The 25969-nt window shown below is 43.0% G+C and overlaps 1 protein-coding gene across 2 annotated transcripts in view; it reads right to left on the bottom strand.

Moving 5' to 3' along the window:
* Positions 1 to 22861: 22861 nt before the first annotated feature.
* The window catches only part of PRMT2 (protein arginine methyltransferase 2), a 38555-nt gene continuing 35447 nt past the window's right edge, over positions 22862 to 25969 (bottom strand). Inside the window, exons 9-11 of one of the 2 annotated variants that reach the window (XM_067739778.1) lie at positions 25520 to 25656; positions 23990 to 24161; positions 23263 to 23445 (exon numbers count right to left, since the gene is read on the bottom strand). In XM_067739778.1, the coding sequence (XP_067595879.1) occupies positions 23413 to 23445; positions 23990 to 24161; positions 25520 to 25656 (342 nt within the window). In that variant the 3' untranslated portion in view covers positions 23263 to 23412. Of the gene's footprint in view, positions 23446 to 23989; positions 24162 to 25519; positions 25657 to 25969 lie in introns of both variants that reach the window. The other variant, XM_067739777.1, reaches the window with a different exon arrangement.

The following is a 25969-nucleotide window of genomic DNA, read 5'->3' as shown; positions in this document are numbered from 1 at the left end:
ACTGGTCCAGTGGTTAAGACTCCATGCTCCCAATCAGGGGACCAGGGTTCAATCCCTGCTCAGGGAACTAGATCCCGCATGCTGCAATTAAGAGCCCGCATGCTGCAACTCAAGATTCCACAGGCCGCAACTAAGACCCAGCGTAGCCAAATAAATAAATGTTTAAAAAATTAAAAAAAGTTTTTCAATGAAATAGACCTGGATGTAAATCTGTGTAACAACCATACCCTTGTTTACTGGGCTTTGACTAATAACATCCCTTAAATGGCTGCCTCCATTCCCTAACATCTTGCTTTTGTTCTGAAGATAGCATTTAAGGTAACGGCTTGGGCCATTTCAGGGAGTGACTCAGTTTTCCTGGGTATCTTTCAAGTATACAGGAGGTACGCATGGTATATATTAAACTTCTGGTTTTTTTCTCCAGTTCGTCTCTTTTTCATTACAAGGGGGATCTCAATAAAGAACATAGAAGTGTAGAGGGAAAATTATTTTTCCTCTCATATACGTGCAATGCAATAGTATTCAGAGATATAAAGGAATGGACGACCATCAACCCGTGGAAAAAAAAAAATAGATGCACCTAACACTTACATTGCTAAGTGAAAGAATCCAGTCTGAGGTGGTACACACTGTATGACCTCCTTTATATGACATTCTAGAAAAGGCAAAACTGACACGGTAAGCAGTTTACGGAATATGTGGCTGAAACAGTCCATATGATACCTCAGTGGTGAATACCTGTCACTGCATCTGGCTACACCCACAGATCTTTACAACCCAACAAGTAAGTTACAATCTATCCAAACTTAGCTACCTAGGATATGGGAGTGTCAAAGACTGCAATACAGAAGGTAACGAAGAAGCTAACTGATTCAGAAATGTATGAAAAAACTCGCTGTTGGTAGTGGGACAAACGGGCTGACCTAAGTTAACTATGGAAATGTACAGAATCTGTAGGCCAAAGACAAGATGTGCCGTACACACACAGGGGACTCTGTGTTCTTTCCCAGGAGGGGCAGCAGCTAACAGTACTGAAACTACGATATCAGTCGTCAAATGGAACAAGCACTGAATTTCATAAATGACAAAGGGTGGAAGCCAGGTTTCTTACCACTGGAGTTGGATGTTACAGTCAAACAAAGGGAGAAGGTTACAATATCCATGTCATAACAGATCCGGTTGGAGATATCAGTATAAACTATCTTTAGCCTACACATAGTTCCACATGGAAATCTTTATAATTATGTGTATATGCACAGGCTGGGATACATGCATATATTTCGATGTACTGTCAGCTGAGCATATTTAGCTCCCACATGTAAGTTTTTAATACCATTCTCTAATAAAAGGAACAAGGCCTCTTTGAAGAAAGGGCTGATGCTAGGACTGAGAGAGTAAATATATGAAGCAGGATAATCTTAAAATATCAGAAAGTTGGGCTTCCCTGGTGGCGCAGTGGTTGAGAGTCCGCCTGCCGATGCAGGGGACACAGGTTCGTGCCCCAGTCCGGGAAGATCCCACATGCCGCGGAGTGGCTGAGCCCGTGAGCCGTGGCCGCTGAGCCTGCGCATCCGGAGCCTGTGCTCCACAACGGGAGAGGCCACAATAGTGAGAGGCCCACATACAGCAAAAAAAAAAAAAAAAAAAAAAAAAAAATCAGAAAGTAAAGAAGTACCAAAAATTTTTAAAACCCACAAAAGAAAAATTATGTAAAACGAAAACAAGAGCAAATGGAAAAAGCTCTCAACAGCCAAAGCAAGAATTAACTAACCAGTCTAATAATGTAGTGCTGGATCATAACCAAAAGTTTACAATAAATATTCATGTGTCCCAACTGGTATAAATAAATTACATAGTTTTTGATGAATGGTGTTAAACAGAAATCTCCTATGCAGAAAGCTTCTAAACAATGTATATAGCCACTCAGCTGTCCATCAGGATGTGAAGCTAACCCCTCTCTCCTCAAGTGTGGCTTCTGCATTATGACTTCCTCCTATATGAGACACACAGGATGGACACGGGAAAAAATTAACCTCACTGTGGGAAAACTTGACAAACATTACCTCAGCTAGGTGACCAAAATTAAGAATATAAGGGAGAAGTTCCCTTAAGAGCCTGTCCTCTTGATATATAGTGAAGAGGAAGCACTTCACCTCTGTGGTCTGCTTTTTCAAAGCCACGTCTAACCACGACAAAACCACCAAGCAAATCCCAGCGCCTGGCAGTCTATACAATACCTGAGCAGCCCTCCTCCACGCTGTCAAGGTCATGGAAACAAGGAGAGTCTGAGCAACTGTCAGAGCCCAGAAGAGTCTAAGCAGACATGATGACCGCATGTCCTCTCATATCCTGGAACAAGGAAAGGTATAACAAAGGGAACGTGAATAGGGACTTCAGTTAATAGTAAAGTACGAGTATTTGTTCATTATTTGTCATGATTCTGTAGAAAATTAGACAGGAAAAATTAAACGTCAAATAAGAGAAACCTACTGTAACAAACTGGAAATCTAGAGGAAAAGGGGGATTTCTTTGTAAAAACACATTACCCAAATGGACCCTAAATTAAGGAAAACACAAAAAGGCCAATTAACCACTGAGGAACCTCTTCCCCTACTGGCTATCCTATCACTGTTCCAGGCTTTCCCTCTCTCGGGACAGGTAAGGAGCAGGGACAGAGCTGTTTGGCAGCTCCCCTAGTATATGACCCCACCCAGTGTCTTCACCTCCCCCAGCCACGCCTACCCAGTGAGGACACCTGAGGAAGGGTCAGGGATTATTGACTCAGATGTATCAACCAGGACTTTTTCTTTTCCCAGCGACTGGACACACTTACGGAAGTAAAATAAATTAGTATTTATTGTAAGGGTAGAAATACATTAATACTTGCAAGTGGCAAGTTGAAGAATGGGTTTGGACCTGGCAGGTCCAGTGGCTCACACTGTCTCAGTGTGACCTTGCTTCTCTGCAAACTTTTGTCCCACTCAGTGCCTTTGGGGGACCCCATTCACAGGCACAGGCTCTCTCACTGCCCTTGGGCCAACAGCAGTTCTAGGCTGACAACCACTCACCAACCATTTTCTGAGAAAGAGTTTCTCCTTTTCTTGGATTCCAAGAAAGTCATGGTTTTAAATGCCTTTGATCTGGCTTGGGTTGCATTCTCATCCTTGACCCATCACCAGAAGATGGAAAATGGGACTGGCTAGCTGTGGGTTGTAAACCCATCTTCGAGCTGGGTGGAACATGGGGTCATCCTTCTGCAACTGTTTGGACTGGAAGCAGGTGAGATATAATTCCCAAAGGAAAACTGAGGCCCTTGGGCCTGAGAACAGATGCTGGCTGGGAGAAAGCAACAGATTCTATGTCAATGACAGCTCACTGCACAGCACAGAATCTGACACAAAAGAAAGAAAGGGGTTCACTTAGGGTCAGGGGCTGCAGCGACTCATCCAGTGCTCTTACTGTCCCTCCCAAGACTGCAAGTTCTTTCACTTGCTGAAAAGTCAGGATCATTGGTGGTGGTAAACTCTAGTCTCTTTCCTTGGGCATCAGGTCCTCACATCTCGGAGGCTGGCCCAGAACAGCCCATGTGCTGTCAGAAGACACACAGACCTCATTCCTGCCCCTGAGAGGTGGGAGTCCTTGAGTTATGCCATCTCCCTGGCCATATTAATTGCCCATCCCTGAAAAACAATACTGCTCCTTTTCCAGTTTCTTCTCTCTCCTTTACTAAGAGGAAGAAACCAAATGCTAGGTTGGTAAGGAAACTCTTGTGCAATGAAGTAACGGGAGGCTCAAGAATTATTCCATGCCATGGAACCCATAATCGGCAGACTTTCCAGAGGCCACATGGATGCATATCGCTCTCCAAGACAATGGCAGTGTCAGTGTAAACCTCACACTGGGAGGTCCAGTTGCTCTTTGATTCTTAATGAATATGCATGTCAAAAGTTTCTAACGACTGAAAGGACAGAGGATTGCAGGGCCATGGTCTGCTGCATGGGTGTTGTGTCAGGGCCACACTCCAATGTCTAGAGGATTATTACCTCTCTTGGCAGCCTATGAGGCCGTGAGCGGGAGGCCTTCTTCTCAGCCACATGCATGTTGGTAGTTGAAACTTCTCAAAGGAATGTCTACACTGCCCAGGTAGCTCTTGAATTGCCCGGCATCATGGTCAGCTCTGTAACTGTACATGAGGGCCTGACAATGCCCAGGCTGGACTGAGCTAGAGGACCACAGATACCTGCCTGGATAGTCAGAGGTCGAGGGCTGTCCTGCCTGAGACTTGATCATCTATTCATGCCCACTCAGATGGGACAAAGGATGCCTCCAGTGCCAGGAGGGCCCCACCAGCCCTTAATAAGGCAGCATCTGGGGGCTGGCAGGTCACTGCACCCAGTCCTTTATAAATCCACACATGTCCACTGAGTGCCCTCCAGTCTGGGCTGTGCTGGAACCTGGGGCTGCCCAGGCAGAGTAGGGCCAGCATCACCCTTCCCAGGTAGGAGGGCAGAAGGAAACCATGCGTGACTTCTGACACCCTCCCCAATGCTTGACAGAGGTTAAGGTGGATAAGAAACAGTCCGAGACAAGAACAGACATTTCATTCTTCTCTCAGAGCCCAGGACTGGGTGAAGGGAGGCCAGAAAAACAGTTGTTGACCTCAGCTCCCTGACTCCTGTTTGACCCTGGGCAAGTCCTATCCATTCTGGAGGCTTCAGAGAGAAGGAGAGGGGAGGGCAATGAGGGCCAATTGTGCTTAAACCTAACTCTAATCTTTACCCTAAGAACCCTAACCTCTAACTGTAACGCCCTAACAACCCTAGCCCCAGACCCCTAGACCCTCGCCACTGACCCCTAAACTCTAATCCCTGACCCTTTAACCACAACTCTCTACCCTGACTCTCCAACAATGACCCATAACCCTAAACCATGACCGCTGAACCCTCACACTAACTCAGCCCCAGGCCTAAAGCCTGGCCTAGTGGGTACCGAGAAAGGACCCTATGAACTCTCAAATAAACCGAGGAATTAAATCTTCCCGACCATGAATTTAGCAATGGTTTCTTAGATTTGACAGTAAAGCATAAGAAATGAAAGGAAAAAATAGATAAATTGGATTTCCTCAAAATTACAAACCTTTGTGCATCAAAAGAGGCTATCCAGAAAGTAAAACGAGAGCCCACAGAATGGAAGACAATATTGGCACATTATATATCTGATAAGACTCTTTACCTAGAATGTACCCGGGACTTTTCCAACTCATCAACAAAAGACAAACAATATAATTTTTGAAACAGACAAATAACTTGCATGGACTGCTCTCCAGGCAAGACATACAAATGGTCAACAAGGACATGAAAAGATGTCAAACGTCAGGAGTCATGATGAAAATGCAAATTAAAGCCACAGTGTGATGCCCCTTCACACACACTAGAATAAAAATAAATTTTAAAATAAATTTTAAAATATGTAAATAAAAATAACAAATGTTGGCAACAATGCAGAGAAATTGGAACCCTTAAAAGTTACTTGTGGATATGTACAATGGTGCAGTCTATGTGTACAAACCTTTAGCATTTACTCAAAAATATAAAATATAATTACCATGTGGTTCAACAACTCCACTCCTAGATATACACCAAAAAAATGGAAAACAGGCATTCAAACAAAAACTTGTACACCAATTATTCATAGCAGCACTGTTCACAATAGCCCAGGGTAGAAAAGATTTAAATGTCCGTCAGCAGGTAAACAGATAAGCAAAATAAGGTAGATCCATAAGCTGCATTATTCTGTCATATAAAGGAATAAAGTAAGATTATACAGCCGCTGTGGAAAACTGTATGGTGGCTCCTCAAAAGCAACGAAAATGTATGATCCCTTGATTCCACTCCAGGCTGTACACCCAGAATATTAGAAAGCAAGGACTGGAACAGATATCTGTACCCCATATTCATAGCAACATTATTCGCAATAGCCAAAAGGTGGAAGCAACACAACACATCCTTCAACAGATGAATGGATAAGTACAGTGTAGTATATACGCAATGGAATATGATTCAACCTTTAAAACTAAGGTAATTCTCAACATGCTACAATGTGGATGAACCTTGAAGTCATTATGCTAAGTGAAACCAGCCAGACACGAAAAGGACAAACGTTCTATGATTCCACTAGTATGAGGTATCCAGATAAGTCCAATCCAAAGACAAAGTAGAATAAGGTTGCCAGGGGTTGAGGGAAGTCAGTGTTTAATTGCTACGGTTTCACATGCGGAAAATAAAGTTCTGGAGGTGGATGGTGAGGATATTTTTACAACAATGTGAATGTACTTAAGGCCATAGAACTGGATACTTACAAATGGTTTAAATGGGGCTTTCCTCATGGCACAGTGGTTAAGAATCCACCTGCCAATTGCAGGGGACACAGGTTCAAGTGCCGGTCCTGGAAGATCCTGCATGCTGCAGAGCAACTAAGCTCGTGAGCCACAGCTACTGAGCCCTCGTGCCACAACTACTGAAACCGGTGCGCCTAGAGCCCGTGCTCCGTAACGAGAGAAGCCACCGCAATGAGAAGCCTGCACACGGCAACGAAGAGTAGCCCCTGCTCGCCGCAACTAGAGAAAGCCTGCGTGCAGCAACAAAGACCTGACACAGCCAAAAAATAGAAAATAAAATAAAATATTTTTTAAAAAGCTTTTAAAAAATGGTTTAAATGGTAAATGTTATGTGTTTTTAATCCCAATGGAAAAAATGAATGAAATAATGATCAATGCTACAATGCGGATAAACAGTGAAAACATCCCAAGTGAAAGAAGCCATACAGAAAACCACCCAGATCATGCTCATCTTGTACACTTTCAATCCAGCAAGGTTTTTAAAGTGAGGAAAAGCCCCACTGATGGTTCCAAAAAGAGAAAACTGGATTCGAATGGAAAAATACATTTCCACAAAGCTGGGGCAGCTGGTGAAAGTTGAAGCGGGTCTGTGGATAGGATTACAATGTGGAAACCATAATTATTCCTCATTTTGGGGTTATGTGCTGGTTCCCTGGGAGAGTGGCCCTCCCAGTCTCACAGGGTAAAACAAACTGGAGTATTTTGTGAAGGTGGAAAACTTTATACTGCTATTTAAAGTTTTTTATATACTTGAAATTTACTAGAAACTAAAGCACTTAGCAAAACAACCATGTCATACCATGCCAGAAATACAGACATCAAACTCTGTTATAGAGGCCAAGCCCTACCCAGATCCAGTTCGCCCACAGTGGGGATGCTAATCACCCTTGGAGGAGTCCACATACTACAAGAGGCACCATGGGAAGATTATATTGGGAGCCACTATGTCTTGGGTGCTGTGGATGACCTGGATGTAGATGAAACAGTGAGATTTCTGAATTCTAGTTTTCCACATTCAACCACCAAATAACTGTTACAACTAAAAAATGAATTCAGTAAAGCTGCAGGATACAAAAAAAAAAAAAAAGAAAAATCAATGCACAAAAATCATTTGTGATTCTATACACTGATAATGAACCATCAGAAAAAGAATTTAAAAAAAAAAATCCTGGGCTTCCCTGGTGGCACAGTGGTTGAGAGTCCGCCTGCCGATGCAGGGGACACGGGTTTGTGCCCCGGTCCAGGAAGATCCCGCATGCCACGGAGCAGCTGGGCCCGTGAGCCGTGGCCGCTGAGCCTGCGTGTCCGGAGCCTGTGCTCCGCAACGGGAGAGGCCACAACAGTGAGAGGCCCGAGTACCGCAAAAAAAAAAAAAAAAAAAAAAATCCCACTTACAATTGCATCCAAAAAGATAACTAGGAGTAAATTTAACCAAGGACGTGAAGGACCTGCACACTGATAACTGGAAGACACTGATAAAGGAAACTGAACAGACAAAAATAAATGGAAAGATACCCTGTGCTCATGAGTAAAAAGAGCACTGAGGGGCTTCCCTGGTGGCACAGTGGTTGAGAGTCCACCTGCCGATGCAGGGGACACGGGTTCCTGCCCCGGTCCGGGAAGATACCACATGCCGCGGAGCGGCTGGGCCCGTGAGCCATGGCCGCTGAGCCTGCGCGTCCGGAGCCTGTGCTCCACAACGGGAGAGGCCACAACAGTGAGAGGCCTGTGTACCGCAAAAAAATAAAATAAAATAAAAAAGAAAGAAAGAAAGAAAGAAAACTACCCCAATATAACTTATAAATACGAATGTAAAAATCTATCACAAAATAATAGCAACATGAAACCAACAGAACTTTAAGTGGATAATGCCATAAGCAAGTATCTCTACACCAGAAGTTTCAGGTTGTTCAACATATTAAAAGTAAGCAATGTATTAAATCACAATAATGGTGTGAAGTAAAAACACATAATCATATCAATTAATGCAGAAAAACTACAGTGAAAATCCAGTGTTATTTCATGACAAACACTCAAGAAAGCAGGACTAAAAGGAAATTTGTTCAATATGGAAAAGAGTAGTACAAAAAGCCACAGCAAACATCATGCTCAATGCTGAAGACTGAAAGACTTACTCCTGAAATCAGGAGCAAGGCCAGGAAGCTGGCCTCCATCACCGTTACTCAGTGGTGACTGGAAGTTCTACCCAGACTCTTGAGGAAAAAATGAAAGGCATCCGTGGGTGAATGGAAAAATTAAAACTGCGTCTCTTCACAGAACATAGGTCTCATCATCTTAAATATAAAACTACCTATAATCAGCAAAGAAATTATTTGAGCTAAACAACTAATTAAGCAAAGTTATAGAACAAAATACCAATGCATGAAAATCTGTCTTATATGCATACACTAGCAAAAAATAATCTGAAAAAGAATTTATGAAAACAATTCCATTTTAAATAATGTCAACATCAATACTTAGGAGTATATTTAATCAAGGTACAAGACTTGTTTTATGCATGTAAAGTTGTATGTTTGAAATTACTGGAAAGTAAATTACTTTTCAAAACATCATGTATGTCAATAGCACGCCAGAAAAGCAGAGAAAACATCAAACTTCCATATAGAAGCCAAGCTTTACCCAGATCCAGTTCACCCAAAGTCCACATGTCATTTAGAGGCACTGGGGGAAGGTTATATTAGGAGCCACTGTCCTCCGTGTTGTGGACGACCTGGATACGGTAGAAACAGTGGGATTTTTGAATTCCAATTTTCCACTTCATTCCACAAAAAAGCTATTAGAACTAATAAATGAATTCAGTAAAGTTGCAAAATCAATGCACAGAAATCAGTTGCATTTCTAAACACTAATAAGGAACCATCAGAAAGAGAAAGAAGGCAACCCTATTTACACCTGCATCCAAAAGAACAAAATACCTGGGAATAAAGTTAACCAAGGATGTGAAAGACCTGCACCCTGAAAAGTTTAAGACATTGATGGAGAAATTGAAAAACACACCAATAAATGGAAAGACACCCTGTTCTCAGGGGACGGAACAATTAATATTGTTAAAATACCCATTCTACCCAAAGCAATGGACACAGTGAATGCAACCCCTCCCAAAATTCCACGGTATTTTCCCCCAAAATAGAGCAAATCCTCCTAATATCTGCGTGGAACCACAAAGGACCCCGAAGAGCCAAGGCAACCCTGAGAAAGGAGAACGGGCCGCAGGCATCTCCCTCCCTGACTTCACACTTCATCACGAAGCTACAGTCCCCAAACCAGCGCGGAACTGGCTCAAAACAGCCGCAGGGACCAGAGGAACAGGACGGAGAGCCAGAATTCAGCCCACACGGACGGGGTCAGTTAATTCATGACACAGGCACCAAGGACACACCACGGAGCACGACACTCCCCACAATAAATGGTGCTGGGAAAACTGGACACCCCATAGCTCATGCTGGCTACCCTGCACACAAACCTGACCAAAAACCCAGCTTTCCACACCGAGCCCTTCCTCGGTCACATGAAGACGGACCCCCTCGGCCGTCAGTCGCCCACAGGAAGCTTCTCCCCACTTTTCCTCGCTGTCTCTTCACCTTTCCCTCAGGCATCACCTGGGTCCTCAGGTAACCTGTTCCCTAGTCAGCGTGGACGCAGCCCCACTTTGTCCTGAAGCCGAAACCCCAGCGAGTCCTAAGGAGACGGAGACCGAGCTCCTCTCAGCGGAGACGCTGAGCCGGGCGTCCCACCCGAAGCCCCCGCCCCCGCGCCTGAGGAGGCACAACTCCTCTCAGCTGCGCTCAGAATCCAGTTCGCAGGGAACGCGCATGCGCTGTGGGTCAGAGAGGCGAGCTCGGCGCCACCCTGTGGTCAGTGCAGGAAGTGCAGGCCGCGCCTCCCTCACAGGTCACTGGAGACAGCGCCTCCTACTGACAGAACTGCTGAATCCATTAAACTGGAAATTCAAACTGAAACGGAGTCTCTATCCCAAAAGTTTTCTAAAATTAGTTAAGGAACAATTAATTGGAAAACATTTGGAATGAAATGAATGTAGATGCAAACTTTACAACTTATACCAAATTCACTCAAAGTTATTCAGAGTCAATTTTTATTTTATTTTATAATTTATTTTTGGCTACGTTGGGTCTTTGTTGCTTCATGGGGGCTTTCTCTAGTTGCATAGAGCGGAGCTACTCTTCGTTGCAATGCACGGGCTTCTCATTGCAGTGGTTTCTCTTGCTGGGGAGCACCGGCTCTAGGCGCGCAGGCTTCAGTAGTTGCGCAGCACAGGCTTAGTTGCTCTGTGGGATGTAGGATCTTCCCGGACCAGGGCTCGAGCCCATGTCCCCTGCGTTGGCAGGCAGACTCTTAACCACTGCACCACCAGGGGAGTCCCCACAGACAAATTTTAAATACAAAACTATTCAAACTTATAGAAGAAAATTGACATGAGCTTGGGTTTGCCCATGTAAATCATGAGCTTTGGAGTTTTAACACACAACACAAAAAGGCAATCTAAAAATGAAAACAAGCAATAACATGGATGTAATAAAATTAAAGATTTGTACTCTATGAATGACCTTACTCAGAAAATCAAAAGACAAGTCACAAACTAGGAGAAAAATATTTGCAAACACATATCTAATAAAGGTTTTGTGTCAAAACATACAAATAACTCTAACACAAACAACCCAATTAAAATAGGGAAACATCTGAATGGACACCTGGCCAAAGAAGATACACAGACAGTACACAAAACTATGCCCAGCACTAGGGGTCAGAAAAACAATGGTCCAGGTCAACTCCCTGAGCCATTTGTGACTGTGGACTAGTCCTGTCCTTCATGCAGGTCTCAGAGAGATGGGGAGAGAGGAAGGTGAAGAGGGCCAGTTATGCTTAAACCTAATCCTAATCCCTAAACCCAAAGCCGAACACTAACCCTAACCCTAAACCTTAATATTAAAAAGAAATTAGTCAATGAAATAACTATATTCACAGGTCAAAATAAAGTATGACCATCCCAGTATTTGCCTCAAAATTCCATGATAAAATCCAAAATGGATTCAAAATTAAAATAACTTGTAGAAAAGTAAGGATAAAATGGTACATGCTTAACCTAGTAAAAGTAATTAAAACCCTTGGTCCATAATCATCCTGTATAATGGTTAAACCCTGTGAACTCACTCTTTGTGAATGGGAAGAAAACAGGATAACTCTTTTCATCATCTTTGTACCAGAGGAGATGATCCACAAAACAGGGCAAGGAAATGACTAGCATAAGTTTGGGAAAGGAAGAAACACAATTTTCCCATTAGATGTTATTATTTTGTGTACATAAACTCCAAATAACCTAGGATTTAAAAAGTAGAAATAAGAGAGCTTTACAAGGTAAGTGGATAAAAATATCACTATACAATAATCACTTGTATTTGTTTATATCAGAAACAAACTCTATTACAAGATAAATTTTAAGGTTGAGATACTCTCTAAATAGCATAAAAGTATCAAATAACTTTAAGTACAAAAGACATGAGAGCAGTAAAAGTATATCAATTTCTTAATATTAAAACCCTAAATAAATGTAAAGATACACTACATTCAAAGACTCAAAGCTTTAATATGTTAATGATGACAATTTTTCAGAAATGATAATATGGATATTACAGAATCCAAATCTAATTCTGAAAAATGATTTTCCCAACGGTAGAATGTCTATGATATGCATAATGTCAAGAATAGTCAAAGCAATTTTTAACAGAAGAAAAATGTGTAAACAATTTTTCCAGGAGGTATCAAGAGAAATCATTATAAAGTTAAATCATTAAATACAATCATTTTGGTCCCCTACAAAACACATTAGAATTCCTGGAAATCACCCTACACATTTTTCTAGTCCTGATATGTGATGGAGGAAGTAAAGAAGAGAAGTGGGAAGAGTCTTTCACAAACATGATGTTCTTTTCTACAAATGATCTCAGATATTTCTGATATAATGCCATCATTTTCATATGCATTGAACATGGAATTATAAAAACAAATCTATTAAATACTTTGGAATTAATATAGAGAATATCTTAAAGAGTTTAGACCAGATACATTTCCCTCAAATGTTTAAAAATACAAGTAAAGATAAAAATATTAAAAGACTTGACCACATTAAAGTTAAGACTATAAAGCGAGTGTAATAACCAGCCCTATGGAGGAGGAAGATATTTGCCACAAACATAACTGCAAATTCTTGTGTGCAGATGCATTAGGGTGTGCACATGCATTAGGGTATGCAGATGTATTAGGGTATGCAGATGTGTTTAGACTAAAAGATATTAGAGTTAAGTATAAACCAAAGGAAAACAAGGGAAAGAAAAACAAAAGGACAACAAATACTCCTCTGAAAATAGAAGATGGTGGAAAATCATGGAACAGCAGAAATACTGTAATTAGTAGCAGAAAGAGAAAAGGGTGATGTACGTTGCAGAAGTAGATAAACGGAAGAATGAAGAAAATTACTTGAAATATTAAGCATAGGAAAAATGATTGGATATATACTTAAAAGAAACAAAAGACTCTAAAAAAATGAGTGCATGAAAGTTGAAGAGAAAACACAACCAAGAAAAGAAGCAAGGAATATAAATACAACAGGGGTTAAGACACATTCTTAAGGTGTAAAGGGCCAAGAAGAAATAATAAAAGAAAAAGGACAAAAAGGTTATGCAATCAGTACATGATATATCTTGATCTGTAATCAAGTATATTTGATTATCTTAATTACATGGAAGAGATTTTTGTTTTTTTTGAAAATGAACAAATATTAAAGAAGAGAAATGGAAATGACCAGGGAAACCAAGAAATAAATTTAAACAGGAAAGAAGAATTTAGTTAAAGGGGAATTACTAGTAGAATAGAAAAAAAGATAAACAGAAGAAATTTTAAAGTTGCTATAGTAAAACCACAATGTAATTGTACCATAAAAAATTAATACAAAGAAGAAATTGAAATAGAGGGGAGAATGCAAGAGATATGAGCATGAGTTCAGATTTAGAAAGAAGAGAATAGAGTGAGTAGGAGAGATTCTAGAAAAGGCTTAGCATCTCCTTCACAGCCCTGAGACCCCAGTCACACCAGCATCCTGACCAAAGCCAGTCTCCGCTGCCCTGGTGCAGGAGGGTAATCTCATACACTGTGCTGAAAAGCAATGACCGGATGCAAGAGTTATGGGGAAGGAGCTGTGTGATTTATCTCCCACTGGGCACTAACTAGTTTGTTATCCAAAATGGAAATGGCCTTGTGTACAGGGACTCAATCTGGCATGCCCAGGGAAGCCTAAACTGCCCTCCCTAGGCTCAACAGTTTCAAGTGTGCAATTACCTTCTGAAGTGATAGATTGTTCCTGAGTTGAACTAAGCTTGGTAATTATTTCTCAGGGTTCCAGACAATGCCTGGAAGGTAATCATAAGTTTAATTCTCTCAGCTGACAAACAGTACGCCAATATTCAGTGTTACACTGGCTACCATGTAGCATCCCTGAGGCTGGGGTGGTGACTATTCAGAGCTGAATTTCAAGTTTCTATCATTTCCATCCAAAACCATCGTATTGCTCTTTCTTGGTCAATGACCAAATCCTAGTTTTTATTTGAATTCCCAGTACTTACTCAATGATATAACTTATGCAGTTTTAAACACATGAAAAATTTACATTTTAAAATTTAAACCTTTTATTTTGAAATAATTGTAGATTCACAGGAAGTTGTAAAAGTAGTACAGAGAAGTCCCATTAACCCTTCACCCAGTTTCCCCAATGGCTGCATCTTTCATAATTATAGTACAATATAAAAATTTTTGACATTGATGTAATGTTTATGTATAGTCACATCATTTTATCACATGTGTAGATTCATGTAACCATCATCTCCATCAAAATGCAAAACTGTTGGGGATTCCCTGGAGGTCCAGTAGTTAAGACTTGGGCTTTCACTGACGTGGACCCGGGTTTGATCCCTGGTTGGGAAACTAAGATCCCACAAGTCGTGGTGTGGCCAAAAAAAAAAAAGAAGAAGAAAACGAAGATATAAAACTGTTCCATCCACACAAAGATTTCCCTCATGCTACTACCTCTTTATTCACTATAATTTTGTTTTTTCAAGAACACTATCTAAATATGATCATATAATTTTACAGCATACAATCTTTTGGGATTTGCTCTTATCACAACATTATTCTCTGGATCCATTCAAGTTGTTGCATGTCTCAAGAGCTCAATCCTTCTGCTTCCTAGGGTTAAGTTGGCTCTTCTTTTTCTAGACCCTTAGGGTGTAAAATTATTCACTGGACTGAGAGCTTTCTTTTTTTAATATTCACATTTACCCTTATAAATTTCTCCCTGAGCACTGCTTCACTGTTTTGCACAAGTTTTGGTGTATTGTTCTCATTTTCATTCTCTAAGTATTTTTTTATTTTTCTACATTGCTAAAATATACATAATACAAAATTTACCCCCTTACTCATTTTTAGTGTACAGTTCAGTGGCACTGAATACGTTCAATCATGCTGTGCTACTATCACTACCATCCATCTCCTGATGGATGGAACTCTTTTATCTTGTGACACAAACTCTATACCCATTACAGGCATACCTTGGAGATATTACAGGACTGACTCCAGACCACCTCAGTAAAGAGTCACACAAAGCGTTTGGTTTTCTAGAGCATATAAAAGTAATGTTTATACTGTAGTCTAGTGTATTGTAGAAATATGTCTTTAAAAAAGTACATACCTTAATTACAAAGTGCTTTATTGCTAAGAAAATGCTAACCACCATCTGAACCTTCAGTGAGTCATAGTAGTAACATCAAAAACCACTGACCGGGCTTCCCTGGTGGCGCAGTGGTTGAGCGTCCGCCTGCCAATGCAGGGGACATGGGTTCGTGCCCCAGTCCGGGAAGATCCCACATGCCACGGAGCGGCTGGGCCCGTGAGCCACGTGCCGCTGAGCCTGCGCGTCTGGAGCCTGTGCTCCGCAACGGGAGAGGCCACAACAGTGATAGGCCCGCGTACCACCAAAAAAAAAAAAAAAACCCACTGACCGCAGGTTACCATAACAAATATCATAACAGTAAAAAAAAGTTTGAAGTGTTGCGAGCATTACAAAATGTGACACAAGATGAGTAAATGCTGTTGGGAAATGGCACTGATAGACTTGCTTGACAGAGTCGTCACAAACTTTCCATTTGTAAAACAAAACAAAAAGCACAATATCTGTGTGAAGCGAAATAAAGCAAAGCACAATAACACCAGGTATACCTGTAAACTAGAACTCCCCACTCTTCCTTCCTCTCAGCCCCTGGAAACAGCCATTCTACTTTCTGTCTCCATGATTTTGAATACTTTAAGTAGCTCGTATAAATGGAAACATACAGAATTTGTCTTTTTGTGACTGGTTTAATTCATCTAGTGAATAGAGTACCAGAAATGAACATCCTTGTTAATCTTTTCATTGAACAAAATTTTTGTTGCATTAACTTTCTCTGTTGTTTCTCCTTGTTACTGACCTAAGGGAGAAAGTATTCCTCTTTTGCCATTAAGTATGACGTTACCTGTAGGTCTTTTGTAGATGCTGTTAAAGTGAAGCAATTCTCTTTTCCTAACTTCCTGAGAGGTTTTACCATGAGCAGGTATTACACTTTATAAAATTGTTTTTCTGCCTCACTTCTTTGTTACGACTTTTATTCTTTGTCTCTTTTAACTCATGGTTTACAGTGAAGATAAATTATACCAATTTATTTTCAAATACTTACTAGCCTTGCTACATTGCATAAATTCCACTTAATCTGTATATAATTCTTTTTTATATTGTTGGACTTAGTTTGCTAATATTTAGTTCAGGAGTTTTGTATCTAAATTGGTAAAAGATATTGGTCTGAGTTTTCTTTTCTTGCAACGTCTTTGTTTGGTTTGGGTAACAGAGTTATATTAGCCTCATAAAATATGGTTTTAAGCATTCCTTCTTCTCCGTAATGGAAGAGATTGTAAAATTCATGTTCATTCTTTTTATATGTTTGGAAGACTTTTTCTGTGAAACCAGCTGAGCCCAGAGATTTCTTTGTTGGGAGCTACTTAATTATAAATTCAATGTCTTTAATGGACTATTCAGATCATCTAGCTCATTTGTTGAGTTTTGGTATTTGTGTTTTTTGAGGAATTCAGCATGACTGTTTCTTCTAAGTTTTAAATGTATGAGTGTAAAAATGTTTATAGTATTTCCCTATTATCTTTTTCACAGCTGGAGTTTCTTTCTCAATATCCCCCATCTTGTCCTGACATAGATGATTTGCATGTTCTTTATTTTTGTCATCCTTGCTGGAGGTTTATCAATCTTATTGATTTATTCAAGGAATCAGATTTTAGTTTCATTGATTTTCTCTATTGTTTTCCTATTTTCATTTACTTCTGCTCTTACAGTTATTATTTCTTTCCTTCTGCTTGCTTTAGATTTATTTTTCTTTTCTTTTTCTGGTTCCTTATGGAAGAAGTTTAGATTAAATGTTTGAGACCCTTTTTCATTTATAGTGTACTCTGTAAATTTTCCTCTCCTTCCTATTATTGAGCTTATATTGTGAAGTTATTTCTAAAATTTGGCCATTGTGTTTTTTTAGTTCCAAATTTTCAGTTTGGTTCTTCTTTATATTTTCTATCTCTTTCGCTGAGACCTTCCGTCGTTCTATCCATTTCAAGAGTCTTTGTCATTTTGCGTTATAAAATATTTACGGTGGTTTCTTTCAAGTTTTTTATTAGATAATTCCAAAATCTGGGCTAACTAAATGTTGACTTATGTATTTTTTTCCCATGTGAATTGAAGTTTTCCTGATTCTTCTGAGTAATTACCTGCTAAGTGAATATGTAACGTAACCAGGACATTTTCAATATTACGTTATGACCTCTGGATCTTGCTGAAGTACAATGGAATATGAGAAAATGTTTGTTTTCGCCAGCAACTGACCAAGTTATGTCCAGGCCACAGTTCTGGCCAGACTTCAGTGGATTCTGCTTTCAATGTCAGTTATGTTTTCAAAGGCTTGACTCTTTGGATTTGTCACATGTGTGTCACCCAGTGGCCACTCTGACACCTACGTAGAGGTCTATCCTGTAGTTATTCTCAGAGTCTGTGGTACATTCCTAAGGTCACATTCACGCATGCACAGCTTGAGGGCAAGCCGGGAGTTCAGCAACAAGCTTGTAACGTTCTTTTTCTGAGATCCTCCCTTTCTGGATGTCCTCAGTACTTTCTGGGTCCCTAGAGCTCTCTTCTTTGGCACTCCAGCCAGAATGCTAGGACTTGATTTACCTGCCCTTCTGCACCTTTCCTGTGACTGCATGTGCATCTGGGACAAGTGGTAAGAAGATACAGAAAAAAAAACAATAATATGTTACTCATCCTCTTGGGACCACAGCTCCTTTAATCTGAGTGGAATGGATCCCTCAGAGTTTTAGGTGCACATGATACCTCTACCGTCCATGTGTTGACCTGGTTACTGTCCAATAATAGAATTTTCTGCAACTCAATCAATTTTACTGATCAAGAAAAGAATATTAGGAGAGGAAGAACATAGGCAGGAGAGATTGGGAAGACCTTTGTGGCCACTGTCTGTTATTCTGGAACTCAAGAGAGTGGGCTGGGTTATAGATCAACTACAAGTAGTGTTTGGGTCATAGACTAATAGGCGGGTGGAGGGAAGAATGCATGACAGTAAAGTAAAAGTGAGGTTGGAGCCCTACATAATTAAATGTTAGGGCAGAAATGGAACTGTATGCATACAATGCTAGCAAAAGTCTTTGGAAATTTTTTAAAATAGCTATAGGAAAATGTCATGCAATCGAAGCAGTGATAACAGAGTTTTTCATTAAAAACAGCAATCAAACATCACAAAGATATTGTGAAACAAGCATTGAACATTGAATATTGATTAGGACAATGTATTTATCTCCCAGCTCATCAGTGAAGATTTGAAATTAGATGAATCTGGGTTCAAGTAACAATACCAGCAACCACACGCACAGTTAATGTAGACACAGGTGTTTGTTTCTTGAAATTCAGTTGCATTACCTGCAAAATAAAGATAACAATGCAAAGTTTATATAACCAAGTGAGGAAAATGAGATCTGTGATATCGAATGTCTTACATACTAGATCCTGCATTAATATAAGATTATATTCCTAGATGGTAAAAATTATAGTGAAGAAAATGGGAAAGGGTGTTAAAGGAAGTATTATAGCTAAAGAAGTAGGCTTGGTCCTTGTATGTTAGAAAAGCTCTTTAAGTAGCTTTGCTCTGAAAAACATTCGATTGGAATAGAAACACTTGGGTGATGCTGCACAGCCAAATGAAAGGTAAGTGCCAATAAGAGAGAACTCACTATTTTATTGAATGAGAAGAATATTGTTGATGAGAAAGATTTTAGATACACAAATTCAAAACAATCTACATAAATAAGCTCATCAAGTAACTTTATCACAGTAGCAACCATCAATTCTATCCTTAATATTCCATGAATCTAATAAATCAGATACTGAAATAAATTTTAAAAAAACACAGAAATTGTCCTAAAAAATCAATAGGTAATGGTTCTCAGGGATATTTTAGCCAGACTACTTAAAAATACAAGAGTATAGTTGAACTTAACTCTAATGTTTAGGAGAAAAATTGTCAATTGCCAATTGCAAATTTGACCTTTGGGAAAGGCCTAGAATTTCCCAAGAGAAAGCCTAAATTAATAGGGATAAAACAGGAAGCTCACCTCCTCTGAGCCCTGGATTCTTTACTGTGGAGACCTTATCAATTCCTTGCTTTCAGACTCCTGAAACACGACCCATGGTTGGAATTCTGAGTAGCTGAGAAATCTCTTCCTATGAGACAGAATCATTACACTGATATTTTCTTCCTGGGGCTCAACTATTGCCAATTTTTATTCGTATAACAGAGGTGTGGTCCTCTTTAGACTGTTGTACAAAATTTCTAAGAATTAGATATTCAACTGTTACCATTTTGGAAATTTTCTTCATCTCTCAAGTTGGCATTGGGAATCTGGGAAACCTGTTCGTATTAATATTATACATGTGCATTTAAAAACTTCATCCACACCAGAAGAAGCCCACAGATACGATTCTCATGCACCTAACCCTAGCTAATATCATGACCATTATGTTCAGGGGCATTCAAGATGCAATGTCATCTTTTGGAATTTGGCCTATAATGGGTGATATTGCCTGTAAATCATTGTTGTACATTCCTAGCGTGACTCAAGGCATTTCTCTCTGCACAATTTCTATCTTGAACACTTTTCAGGCCATCAAAATTAGCCCCGGAAACTCTAAGTGGGCGTGGCTCAAACCCCAAACCTCCACATGCGTTTTGCCTTCATTCCTCTTTTTCTGGGTCATCAACATGCTAATCTGCATCTGGATCATCACAAACAATGAGACCGTCACCAATGCCTCAGCTGCTCAACCCGGCTATTCTCCGGTTTACTGTAAAACAAAGCGAGGGGATTACAGGGAGTCAGCAGTATTTCAGAGTGCCATGCTCATCCGGGTTTTCCTCTGCATCAACCTCACGGTCTGGACCAGTGGCTGCATGGTGATGCTCCTCTACAATCACCACAAGACAATTCAGAATCTTCATGGCAACAACCTTTCTCCCAGGCCATCTCCTGAAACCAAAGCCACCAACACCATTCTGCTCGTAAGCTGCTTTGTCTTCTTTTCTTGGCTGCCTTACCACTTACTTGCCCTTAAAATCTGAAAGTAACATGTTGCTAGAGAGCATCATTGGATTTCTGTCCTCTTGCTACCCAGCCATGTGTCCTTTGGTGATGCTGAAAAATGCCAGTAGAACTTCCTGCCTCAACCCCTCCCGTGCCAAGATGAGGATGCTCTCTAATAAAAGGGAATTAGTAGTGATGGCATGGTCACCACCCAGCCTTCCTCTCAATAGAAGGATACATCGCCATGAAAGTGTTTTGAAAGAAAAGACACAGTATTGAAAAGTGTGGGGTTTTTTATTCTGCCTCTGGGCTCTATTCAAAAGGTAATAGAAAAATATAGTTAAAGTTTAATTAACCCCTGTGAAAACTATGTCTGCTGCAGGATTCCTCTGAATTTTATCAGATTAAGAAATCTCTCTTCTATTCCTACTTTGCTAATAATTTTTTATTATGAATGTGTTTCGAATTTTATCATTTTTACATTTTTAAAAATTACATGATTTTTACTCCTTTCCTACTCATGTGGGCAATTTACTTCCCCACTGCATTTGAGTAGTTTATATTTAAATGCTGATTCAGTCTTCTAGTCCTGGAATTCAAATATACCTGTTGATGATATTTTATTTTTACATATCACTGATTTTAACTTGCTGGTATTCACCTATAATTATTTTTTCCACAATGTCGTTGTATACTTTTGGTACATTTATATTGGTTCAATAAAACAAGTGGAGAATATTCTCTCATTTTTTATTCTCTGATAAAATATGAGAGAATATCCAAGGGTGCCTCCTACTCAGCGGCCCCAAGAGGAGTCCTGCCTGCTCGCTCAGGTCTGGATATCCCCCTAGGGTGACGGCCCGTCTGGACCATCTGCTTGGCTCTCCCGGTTGCTGGAAGAGGACCCACACTCCCCCCATGGCCGACACCAGGGAAGGGCCCAGGAGCTCAAGATCCAACACAGTGAAAGACAGGATGGGCGAGTGAGCTGGACAGCAGGTTGGTAGAAAGTCGCCAGGATGCCTGTGAGTCACGTGGGGCACAGTGAGTAGTTTCCAACAAATGTGTAAAGCTTCTTGAATCTAATACACAGAAGAGAGAAAGTAGGGCAGAAACAACATGTACAGCAAGAATGACCCAGAATTTTCTAAGACTGACAAACAATATCAACCCACAGATTCAAGAAGCTCCATGACAATGTAATAAAACTGCTGAAATCAAAGACAAAGAACAAATATTAAAGCAGGAGGAGCAAAAAAAGGCACCGAGCATTGGATTCGACAGCACAGAGCTGTTCAACTGCGAACACGATTATCCTTCAAGGAAAGGGAAGACTGACCCCAGCGGCTGCCACTGCCCCCACAGGCCCAGGAGGTGAGGCTGCTTCCTCCTCACAGGGCAGGGCTGGGGGCGGTGCCTCTTCGGTTTCAGGGCACCAGGATGACCCAGCCCAGGGCCTCAAGAGTGGGGCCCTCACAGAGAGCTCCTTGGGTGGCCCAAGCGGAAGGGTCACCGCCACCCAGTGGGCTTGGAGGGAAGAGCATCAAACCAAAGAGGATTATTGTCCAGACCTAAATACTGATGGAACTTGCCTTGCTAGGTTTTGGACATGCCTGGGACTCACCACCTTTTTATTCCTTCCAAGTTCCCCTTTCAGAGTGGGAGTGTCTGTCCTGTGCCTGTCCTGTCACTATGTTTTAGAAGCACAAACTCATGTGGTTCCATGAGTCACCTCTGGATGAATCCTACCTCAAGTCTCACATATATCTGGTTTCGATGAGATTTAGAGGAGACTTTGGACTTCGGAGCTGGTGCTGGATTGAGTCAAGACTTTAGGGCTGTTGGGATGGAAAGGAATGTATTTGCAGGTGAGGACATGAATTTGGGGGACCCGGGGGCAGAATGCTATGGTCTGCGTCCCTCCAAAATTCACATGCTGAGGCCTGTGTTTGAGCTGCTGTAACAGAGTATCATAGGCTGGGTGTCTTATAAACAACAGAAACATCTGTCTCAGAGCTCTGGAGGCTGAGAAGTCCAAGGTCAAACACCAGCAGATTCAGTGTCTGGTGAGGCCCCCTTCCTGGTTCAGTCTTCCTGCTGTGTCCTCACATGGAGGAACGGGACCAGGGTGCTCTCTGGGGCCTCTTTTATAAGGACACTAATCCCATCCTTGGGGCTCCACCCTCATGACCTCATTACCTCCCAAAGGCCCCATCTCCTAACACCACCATATTAGGGATTAGTTTTCAACATATAAATTTTGAGAGGTCACAAACCTTCAGTCTACAGCAAATTCACAGTGTACAAGCCCATTCACACAATGTTTGAAACCAGGCTCAAGTCTCCTCTGGTCATAGAAGCCAGGTATCAGCCTTGGGGGTGGTTCTGAGTGGGAGGGGCACTTGGGGCCTCCAGCGTGTTAGAGGGTCTGGGCCTGAACACTGGTTACACGTGTGCCCACTTTGTGAAACTCCATCCATCTGTATACTCATGACTTACGCGGTTTGGTGTATATAATTTATATTTCAATAAAAAGTTAACTAAAAATCAAAACCACACACACCAAAAAATGCAGACATGTACCTACTGGCATGAAAGTTTCTTCATAATATTAGATGAGAAAGGTTACAGAGCAATGCACACAGTATGATCCGTGCTTTTGCAAAATAATGTATGTGCACAGAACCAGGATATACACCAACATTCATTTATTAAAAAATATTTATTGAGCATGTACTATGTGCCGACACATAATTTATCTGGAAGACGTCTCTACAAGTGGACTACCCCATGCAGAGCCCCATCGCATGCATCGCACCTCAGGCTCCCACGAGGCTCTGTGTGACCCCACATCCCACGAGCTGAGTGGGTGAGCCGAGGGCGGGAAGGACACGCACACACGACGCACGAACAGCCACCTTCACAGGAGCACAGGGTTGACGAGAGTGTCCTACGAGCTTAGAACTAGACCTGGCTGAGGGACACTGGGCCATCAACTACCCACAGGTGGACACCTGGAAACACAGCCCAGTTCTAAGGACAGGCAGGACAGTGACAATGGCGAGCGTGGACCCCGAGGAGCATGGGCACATCTGGGGAGGGCCCGCGGCCCCGCGCCCTCGTGTAAGGGTGTTACCACCCCATCCTGGTGCAAGTCCGTAACTTCCACAGGACACGCGTTCCCGTCCAGGGCCGACGCCACTGAGTCGCGTCTGTCCCTCCACAACGCTGCATCCCGCACAGAGCTGCACCTGTCATCTCCAGATGGGAAAGACTTTCTCTCCAACCTGAGAAAGACAACGAAAACAAACCAATCAGATGATAAATCATTTCAGTTTGATTAACACACAGTATTTCCTAATAATAATTTAATAGTGGACAAGAGTCTGGTATTCAGGTGCAGACTTTCAACAACAAACATTTAAACTTTTTTAACGTAAATCAGCATAAAGCAAAGCGCGAAACAGGTACTACAAAATAAAGGGAAACCATTTGATTATTTTCTTCCCTCTCCTGCATTAACCCTAAGTCTGAAGAGGAGGATTTCCCGTGGGCTCTGTGAGCCGTGAGCCCTAAGGCCCCGCCTGGCCACATGCTCACTTCAGCCCTCTAACTGCTGCCACGGCCAGAACACGACTCCACCGCACGTCCACATTGCCCACGGCAAGGCATGCGGGGGGAGCGAGGCTGCACCATGGCCCGGCCCTCGGCCCCAGCTCTGGCCACGGGGTCCGCCGGGTGGGACTAGGCATCTGCCACTGCAACCGCCACAGACCCACCAGCTGCCCGGACTGGCACCACAGCCCGTGACTCCACAGCTAAATATCTTACTTTCTGTGACCCGGGGTCTTGTCTAGAAGTGACGGACCAGCTCAGAGTGACAGACATGTGCCGTCTCCACACGGGGTTTCTCTGCAACACCACTGAGCCTGTGACCACGTCTCCCGCGAGGACGGACACGGGCTCGTCCATCATGAACAGCACCTGCTTCCAGTGGGTGGTGCTGCAAGACAGGGGCGTGGTGTCACCCCTCAGGGAGCCCATCGGGACTGCCATGCCCCCACCCTGTGATCAGACGGCTTCATGGGACCCGCGTGGACCCACAACCCGGGGGGCCTCCTGGACGCTGCACAGACTCCCTGGTGCCAAGGAGGCTGGGCCTCAGGGGCACGTGGCCAGACCCAGGTCCCCAGGGGCCGCCTGTCCCCAGCCCCTCGTGGGGTCGACCCAGCCTCCACGAGCTGGCACGGCAGTGCCCACCCAAAGCCACCTTCTCTGAACTGCTGACGCCCACGGTTCTAGTTTCTGCAGTTAAAGTGAGATACACGCTGCTGAAATCGTGTCCAAAAAAAGTCGTAATTCCTGTGAAGGTTCAGCTGAGTGTGAGCAAACAAGTGCAGCATTTGGGGGAGCAGTGACACCCCGGATTCTGTAAGTCCTGTGACTCTCACACCCAAGCGCCTGAAACGACCCAGGTCACACCCCGCAGTGAGGTTCTGCTGTGTCTCCCCTTCGTGTCACATCCTCCCTGACGCTGGGCCACCCCCTCAGCCACCGTGATGGGGGTCTCCCTCCCTGGCCCATGCCCTGCCCCCCATCCCGTCCCCATGCCACCTGTGTGTGGATGACCCCACGCAGACGCTCAGGTGGGAAACGCCGGGCACACACAGTTCGTGGGGGCCCCTGAGGCCCCTCTCCTGCGGGCCCTGGAAGGAGGCTCTGGCCAGGCAGCTCGCTCTCCTGCTCGCCTTCCACAAAGGACGCTGAGGACCCCTGGGCCCCAAGACCGCGGGGTGTCTGACTCAGGCATCTGCGCCCCTCCCTGGGCCTTGCTCACTTCTGCCGATCACATGGTGCAGGGGAGCATTGGGGCCGTCCCTGAAAGGGGCAGCGGAAGTCCCCGAATGAAGGTGGCGCCCCCCCGAGGGGCCACTGTGTCCGGCAGCACGACAGACAAGGTGCGCTTCCCCACATGCAGGAGCAAGCGTGCAGCCTCGAAACCTTACTGCTCAGAAGATGCATCTCGGGAAACATCTGCCTTCCCCAGAAGTCGGGGTAAAAGCCCCTGGAACCCTGTGGGCTGTTTCTGTGTCAGATGGTGAAGAGCTGCAGCAGCGTTTGGGGTCACGGAGAGAAGGTGAAGCCTGACCATCCAGGGTGTCGGGGACCCCTGACCCCGGCCCCGAGGAAGCCCGATGCCAGGGGGGGCAACCCGGACTCACCGCCAGCCCTCCCGCCCCTGGGCCAGGGCTCAACCGCGTCTGGAGAGATTTGGGCCCACTCCCGATATTACTAGATCTTGAAACTCGAGGCTCTGCCAGGCTTTGTGTGCTGCCCCAGGAGAAGGAGGGGCACACTCACGGGTGCAGCGGGCCCGTGCTCAGCACCAGCTGTGGCTCATCCTCCTCCAGGTTCTGGAACCGGACACTGAACCAGGCTGTGAATCCGTGGAGGGTGCCTGCCTTCTTGATGTCAAAGTGCAGCTCACCTTTCATCATCTGTGTTCAAGCAAATGAGTCAGAAAAGGGCGCTGGGGACCGGGGAAGCAGCTCCCGCCTCCATGGGGCTCCGTCCCGGATCCCACAGCACTGCCCCAGGCAGCCACGCCGTCTATTGCAGTAGTTATGCCACAAATCTGTAACTTGCTAGTTTAGCTGAACACATCAAAAACCATATCTCCTCCTAGGGAAAGTAAATGTTAAAACCTGCATCCTGAACTCAAAGGCTGCAGATAATCAGAAAAGGTTTTGAGCAATTTGGGTCTCATCTGCCTAATTTTCTGTCCCCAAATTCAGGTGGAATACTTCCTTT

Source organism: Pseudorca crassidens, chromosome 5 (genome assembly GCF_039906515.1).
Source record: "Pseudorca crassidens isolate mPseCra1 chromosome 5, mPseCra1.hap1, whole genome shotgun sequence".
NCBI classification, from domain to species: Eukaryota; Metazoa; Chordata; class Mammalia; order Artiodactyla; family Delphinidae; genus Pseudorca; species Pseudorca crassidens.
The sequence above is the reverse complement of the archived record's forward strand: the minus strand, read 5'-3'. Positions and strand labels throughout refer to the sequence as shown.